The sequence below is a fragment of the Mastigoproctus giganteus genome, chromosome 10 (assembly GCF_048544385.1).
Source record: "Mastigoproctus giganteus isolate SK-2022 chromosome 10, ASM4854438v1, whole genome shotgun sequence".
Classification (NCBI taxonomy): Eukaryota; Metazoa; Arthropoda; class Arachnida; order Uropygi; family Thelyphonidae; genus Mastigoproctus; species Mastigoproctus giganteus.
The window spans coordinates 36,349,689-36,357,613 of record NC_143584.1 but is presented as its reverse complement, the minus strand read 5'-3'; the positions used below and the strand labels follow the sequence as shown (position 1 = coordinate 36,357,613).

The 7,925-nt window shown below is 37.1% G+C and overlaps 1 protein-coding gene across 1 annotated transcript in view; it reads left to right on the top strand.

Annotated features, from left to right (window-relative positions):
- Window positions 1-4,127: 4,127 nt before the first annotated feature.
- Window positions 4,128-7,925, top strand: part of LOC150078980 (mpv17-like protein 2) — a 28,595-nt gene continuing 24,797 nt past the window's right edge. The window contains exon 1 of the mRNA XM_090382269.1: window positions 4,128-4,413. Within this exon, the coding sequence (XP_090238395.1) occupies window positions 4,260-4,413 (154 nt within the window). The 5' untranslated portion in view covers window positions 4,128-4,259. The remainder of the gene's footprint in view (window positions 4,414-7,925) is intronic.

The window sequence follows — 7,925 nt, the reverse complement described above, 5'->3', positions numbered from 1 at the left end:
TTTCTTTCAGGAACTGTAACCTGTGATGAAACGTGGATTAATCACTGGGACAAGGGATAAAGTTTTGGTTCCATGCAATGTAAACACCATGGGTCGCCACCACCCAAAAAAAGCAGGACACAGCCCTCCCCAAAAATGATTCCAGGTTCCTTGATGTCCCAGGCGGGAATATGAAGGCCACCATTTTTTTAGCAAATACAAGAAATTTATTTGATATATTACATTTATTTTTTTAGGAGCATTAGCAACTAAGGCCATATTGCTCCAAGGATATGCGGTGGTCATTCCCTGACCTTTCCACATCCTCCTATTTGGTGGCTCACGGGTTCGAACGCCGGCCTGATCAAGAAGCATGTGCTACGCACTGCTGCTTCTGCCCACCTGGCTACGGAGGCGCTAATAGATTACATGCTACATAAAAAAAAAAAAAAAACATTGGAAGCGTCCTGTAAGATGGGCAACGAAGAAAGAGAGAAATTGACATGAGAAGTCTTGCTTCTTTATGACAATGATCCTGTAAACAAGTAAAGTGACTGCTACTCTGAGAGACTGCGAATTCCAGGAGTATAACATCTGGATGTGACAGTAAAACAGATTGCCTTATTGTTGTAGGTTTTAACTTTCCAGATATTTACTGGAACTTGTGATTTGCTCTTGCACTCAGTAGTCAGTCAGTCAGTATTTGGTTTTTAGGAGCATTAGCAACTAAGGCCATATTGCTCCGGGATATGCGGTGGTCATTCCCTGACCTTTCCGCATCCTCCGTATTTGGTGGTGACGGGCTCCAGTCTAATCAAGAAGCGTGTGCTACGCTCTGCTGCTCCTTCCCACCTGGCTACGGAGGCCCCTCACTCAGTAGTCATCAGTGGTTTACTGGATGACTGTTTTCTACACCAGCATGTTCAGCAAATATTCTTCACATATTAAAAATCTTTAAGTAAAGGAAAATTTATAAAGGCACTACTACAATGACTATAGTTATTGATGTAGGATTTATTTAAAGATATTACTACTGCCAACATAAGGGATTTCGTTTTTGCAAAGTGATTACAATGGTCTTACACAGTGTTTAAATTCTTTTCATTGGGACCAACTGACTTTGTTAGCAACGCAAATGATGCGTGCAATAGATTTATTTAACGGTTGCCCTTATGCAATGAAAATGCAACACCCTTCTTCTTCTTCTTGATTAATTCACTCATCTCTTCACTGTTTTTCTATATACAGTTTTTGTTGTAATCCCATTTCAGATGGCTTACCCAATCTTCGGATTTACTAAATTAATTTGCATTTTTAATTTAACTTACATTATATATATAGCCATACCTTTGTTCTCCTGGTCAAAAAATTCGCAGAAAGCCCTCCTAATGGCTTTTGCCCACTCACCACACGGTTCTTCCCATTGAGGCAGGTTGACTGGTGTTTTACTGTACTATAGCAGTAACTTTTCTGTTACTGTTTCAGTACAGTAAAACACCAGAAACTTTAAGTTTCAAGTTTCAGGTGTTTTCACCCTCCTGAACCCATAAATTTTAAAAATTCTAAAAAATTCTTATTGTATGACAACAGCAAAAGCGGTTTTGATGCATTGATTTGTTTAACATTTGAAATGCAGTGATTCTGCGACCACTTTGTTTTATGGCATTCCGACGAGGTAGGACTTTGTGATGACTGTTTTAATTTACTTTTGTTTCCTATTGGACAAGTTGTTGTGTTGTGTTGGCTTTGAGTATAGTGATATTTCAAGTAATTTGGTTTCGGCGTTATCAACGGGCGCCGGTTTAAATTTATTTATAACTGGCTGTTCAACTAGCCGCTTTGGCCTTTTATTAATTTAGTCTAAATTATCAGGTACGTGATATTTCTTCAACAACCTTATTTGTAATTTAGTTTCCCTCCATTTCTTCATTCTTTTTCTATACATCTGTACTGGTTTTTGTTATATTCGTATCCCGCAAAGTTTTCTCACTATGCTGACCTATTAAATTATTTTGCATGCGTAATTTAACTTACATACTTATGTTTTGGCAACATACGTTTGGTAATGCTTTGCAGCCACTGATGCTTCTCTGTCTTTACTTTTAATTTCTTTATGTTTTTATTCATTTAACAAAAAAAAAAAAATAAGAAAAAACTAGTGTCCTTTCAGTCACCTTTAATTTCAATTCACACACACACGAACGCACGCAGATACATACAATCTGGTGAGTATGGGCTTGGCACACCTAGGGTCCTAACCTGGATATATCATTATTCTTCTCTTTCTTGGTGATTCCCTTCTACTTTTACTCTCTCTCTCTCTCTCTCTCTCTCTCTCTCTCTCTCTCTCTCTCTCTCTCTCTCTCTCTCATTGTAATTCAGAAAACAAAAGCCTCAGGATTCCTTGCACCATATGGCTAAATATAATAATAATAATAATTTCAGGAAGTGCACGAACCTAAGACAGGAGATTAAAGAGATGTGGCATATGTAACAAGCAACGACCAGCCCGATAATCGTGTCAACCACCGGTATGGTGCCAAAGACCCTACATAACATCCTGGCAGCAATAGGTCTCCCAGAGAACACCTACAAGGAACTCCAGAAAGTCGCAATCCTGAACACCTGTTGGATAGTCAGAGAGTTCCTCGATCGACAGTAACACCAGTCATAACAACAACCACCCTGTATACTTGGTAGCGATACCTGTCACAAGGTGGGACCCCCAATCAAGGAAAAATATAATAATAATAATAATAATAACCAGACATAACAACAACCATCCGGTGTACTTGGTAGCAATACCCGTCACGAGGTGGAACCCCCAATCAGGGAGAAATAATATAAGAGCACTAACAATAATAATAACGAATCTAGAAACATGGGCAGAGAAAAAACTTCATGGCAGACATTACAATGATCTCTATCGAGATCATATAGATAAAATTGCTTCCAATGCATGGCTCACGAGCGGGACACTCTTCCCAGAGACTGAAGGATTCATGCTCGCCATCCAAGACCAGGTAATCAACACCAGAAACTATAGAAAAGACATCGCCAAGGAGCCCGGTGTGTCCGATGAAACAGGTCGACGATGCCACCTGGCCTCAGGAACGATTCAACACATCATCGCGTGATGCAAGGAGATCACCCAGACTGAGTACACTCATAGACATGACCAGGTAGCCAGAATAATACAACAGAAGCTAGCAAGAAAATACAAGTTGATAGAAGAAAGTGTACCGTACTACAAGTACGAACCCCAGGCAGTACTAGAGACCCCAATCCGCAACCTGTACTGGGACCGCGCCATAATAACGAATAGGACAATCCCGCACAACAGGCCGAACCCTTGTGGACAAGAAGAAAAAGGCTACCTATCTGATTGACATAGCGGTACCCAACACTGGCAACCTGCAGAAAACCTATGAGGAAAAAATCAGGAAGTACACGAACCTAAGGCAGGAGATCAAAGAGATGTGGCATGTGCAACAAGTAACAACCATCCCGATTATCGTATCAACCACAAGCATGTGGCCAAAGACCCTACATAACAGCCTAGCAGCAATAGGTCTCCCAGCGAACCGACTGTGACTTTTTGGAGTTCTGAAGAACTCCAAAAAGTCACAATCCTGAACACCTGTAGGATAGTCAGAGAGTTGCTCGACCAACAGAAACACCAGACATAACAAGAACGATCCTGTGTACTTGGTAGCAATACCCGTCACGAGGTGGAACCCCCAATGAGGGAGAAATAATATAAGTAATAATAATAATAATAAATGTACAGAACATATATACAAATAGAAAGAACCGTTTGATTTAATTAAAGACAATTTTATGAAAGAATATTTGTACAACACTTGAAGGAAAAAATAACCCGCGTGTTGTGAAATCTGAAGAAATTCATATGACATTTTTTTTTTTTTATATGGCAATAGCAACTCTAAGAAATCTGAACACCTTAACCTAATAAAATTACCGTTTTCCTTCCGCTTGCAGTTTGATACAGATCGCTAATTTCTTTCAGTTAAAGTACTGTATTTCCAAGAATTTACTAATGTCGCTAGATGGCAGCACATGTAACTACCCTAAACATAAACACGTTTTGATGTTTCGTCAGGGTCCATATTTCTTAGCAACGTCCAATGGCTATCCAAGGAGTGTGTACTGCTCAGGGGTGATTAAGAGGTGTAGGTCGTGGTTAACGGGGAAAGGAGGAAGAGAAAGTTTCTGTCAACAGTGTTTGAAGCTTAAAGTTTTAGGTGTTATTATTTCCAATGTTACTATCATCTGCAAGACTACTATTTTCTCGTCATCTTCTTGCCACTAATACCTGTATAGGATTCGTCTTTGCTGGACTTGGCGATGTAGTTCAACAGTTTGCTGAGAAAAAATTAATTAAGGATAAACCGTATGATTCGAGAAGAACAGGTAAGGAACAAAGTATCACTTATTTATATTTTGTAATAAGCCTGGAGCACTAATATTATGTTTAGCAATTTGAAATGTTAGCGTATGACTGTAGGTACTTGTAGCAGAGTAGTTTTAGGTTTTGAAAACAATTTATTAAGATATTATTATTATTTTTTTATTTGTGGATTTTCTGTTATAAATCCTGACGAGTTTACGTTAATTAACAGTGAATATAGATGTAATATTTACATCAATTTTACAGTTGAATTTTTGTACTCAGTTTGGATTTCTCTGTCAGAAGATGGAAGAGTACTTTGGTTGGTTTGGAAAGGTTGATTAAAATCAACCTTTCCGAGACTGACTAACCTAGATCCACAAGCTGGTACCCTTCCGGTTGATCGTTGCGAGTAGCAGTGATTGATTAGGTAAACATCCTACCTAAGCCTAACCATAGCGCCTAACGCGCTATGGTTAGGCTTAGGTAGTATGTTTAACCCTCCCCCCCTTTCCACTGTTTTAAAAATCAGAAAACGAGTTCCCTATTTTAAAACAGCGTTAAGTGGGGGGGGGGATAAACACCCTAAGATTAACCATAGCTGGTCAGACATATGCAGTGACGTCACACCTCGAAACTCAACCGGAAGCTTGTAAATATTAACCAAAAAATGACATTCTTCTGATTTTATATATAATTTAAGTCAATCCCTTATTTTGAAATATATTAAAAGCATGACTTATGTTCCATTGCTATGCAATATTTACCAACATTCAACACCACATTCTCTTGTCCTACATTTCATTTCTTTTCTTTTTTTTAAATCTTGTTTTAATGGGCTGGTTAGTGTTATACGCTCAGTAATTTGGTTAGTGCCTTACTGAGAGATGAAAGCCATTTTCTTAAAAGCCAGTGTTGTAAATTTTCGAAAGCTGTAATAATGTCATGTTCCGCTGACCGATTTTAAACATTTTCCTTTTTCAACTAGTCACGAACTGCGGATATGTAGGTGAAGTGAGGAAAAAAGTGCACTTAACACTTACAATATTATTCAAATTTTTGACAATAACTTTATTCTTTTTATATTCACTATTTGCAAAAATATGTTAATATTAATGCTAATATTAAATTAGAAAATTGAGTGTTGGAGGATAATAATTAGAAACTCTTCATCTAGTTTTTTCTCAAGCTTTTAATAAGGTATGTGTTTAACTTACCTAGTGATCCATATACAGTGTGATACGCACTAGTATTTAGTTCTGTACATTAATGTGTCCTGTTTATTATGTGAAATAAGCTTTACGAATATGACGTAATTCTATAAAGACTTCTACATTCACTCGCTAATTGTACGCACATAGGTTTATTATTATAGCAGCTATTACATGACATGCCAACCAGTTGTACGACTTGTAATTTCAATATTAGGCCAATGCAGCGAAGTTAAAGTTAAAGATTATGCACGAATGAATCATATTATCCCTTACTTACTCTACTCCAATTCAGAATAATTTCCTATTTAAAAGGAATATGCGTGTGTGTGTTAAGCGCTAAGAAACTAAGGCTATGAAGCGTCAGTATATTGGCTTGTAATTGCATGAATTATTCGGTCGGCTTGCTGGATGAGAATCCAGTTTCTGGGAGGGGGAAAAAAATGCAACTCTCACCTGAGAACGACTAACTCAACTACATTATGGAAAAAAAATCCCATAAAAATTTCTCACGTTATATACATATGGAGAATGCTACCTTCATATCTCGCCACAGGTGACAAAATGCCTAGGCCCGGCCCTTAAAGTATTAACAGAATACCTGTTGTGGTATGTATTAAAATGAGACACCTACTCTAACTGTTAAAAGAACCGTTACAATGCTATAGCATCCCATTTTTAAAAAAAAAAGTATTTGTTTTTATATACATGTATATACAAAGCAATCATTTTTTTTTCTATTCAGTATTATTTTTCCTATATATACAAAAAGTTTAGATAAGTAAGAAATTATCAATTTTACGAAATTATTTCAATTTATGAATTTTTCTAGACTAATCTGAGGAGAACAAACAAACTCATAGTCATTTACACGTATTTCGACATCCATTAATTTTTCTTTTGTGTATATTTTTTACAGTGACGTATATACATATTTAACCAGAAAGAAGAAAATTAAATAAATAAATAATTCTATAAAATAAAACGCTTAAAACATTTTAAAAAAAAGTAAATGGACTTGTAACTGACATTTAAGAAAATGTACACCAAAAATAGTGTTGTCATATTTAATAAAGTGCAGGGTCTTTTCCTCTTCACGCTGACTAGTGTCTTGAAGAGAACCACTCTACAGATCGATGTTGCCAAGTGACGCCACGACATGGTGTGAATGAGTGGATTTTAGGGAGGCAGGCCAACTGGAATTAACATAACACGCAGAATGCTTGTTCCCTTCTAAGTCCTCTTGGGCTTAGAGGGGAACTTGGGCACTCACCAAAAGAATGGATAAGAAGCTGAACAGAGAAGAATGGAACGAATCATATCAGCAATCAGACTGTTGGATATGAAGAGAAACGCGTGGATTAGGCAGCAGACTCAAGTCTGCTACTTAATCCACGCAATATGATTTTCCATCACACTATGATCTCGCGTTCGAGAATATTTGAACAACGCATTCCGTGAACCATCGATTTAAGTAAAATCCAACATGGTCAAATCACCTCGAAGCCCATCATGACATGTGAAGACTTGCAGGAAGAGCATTTTCAAAGGAGATGGAAACCTTTTTCAATTGCGATTAAATATGGTCAGTACTGGATAGTAATGCAGGGATGCTTTTATAGAAATTTGATTTTCCGCATTCAAGAACAACGGTGGCTAGGCTAACCCAATCTAACCCGATCCATCCGCCACCTGCACTATTTTTAAAGATTTTTTTTTTTAATTTCTCAAGCAGCGCTATACCTATTCAAGTAAAACACATGTTTGGAACTGCACAAAAAGTTTTAAGAGTATATATTTGTGTAGAGCAGCACGTGTTAAAAAACATCAGTCACTACATGGTAGATTCATGTGTCCAAGGTAGGTGTAACTAAGGCCTTGTACTGTATGTTCACACTGTTCATTATGTATTTTATAAATTCACTGGGAAATAAATAAATTTTTGTTATCGAAAAACTGGATAAAAAGTTGTATTTAAAAACTTCTTTCATTGTTCAATAGCGAAAAATGTTTTTAAAATTTATTTCGGAAACTGTGGAAATTATCTAGATATTGAATTAGATGTTTTTGTGCAAGTGATTTTCCGATATCGATGTTTGGTCACAGTAATAAAAATAAAAAGCAAATTGTGTGGTAAAATGGGTGGGACCGGAAAATATTTGGAGCAGAGTGCAAGCTCATGCAAGAGTAGCTTGTATTCGTGTGTTCTTATCCATCGCAAAGGGAATTTAAAGCACAAGGTCATCTTGGTAAAACACAGGGGGAAACCCGTTTTCCCATAAGTTGACAGGTGAGATTATGAAAATTATTGAGAAGTACTCAAA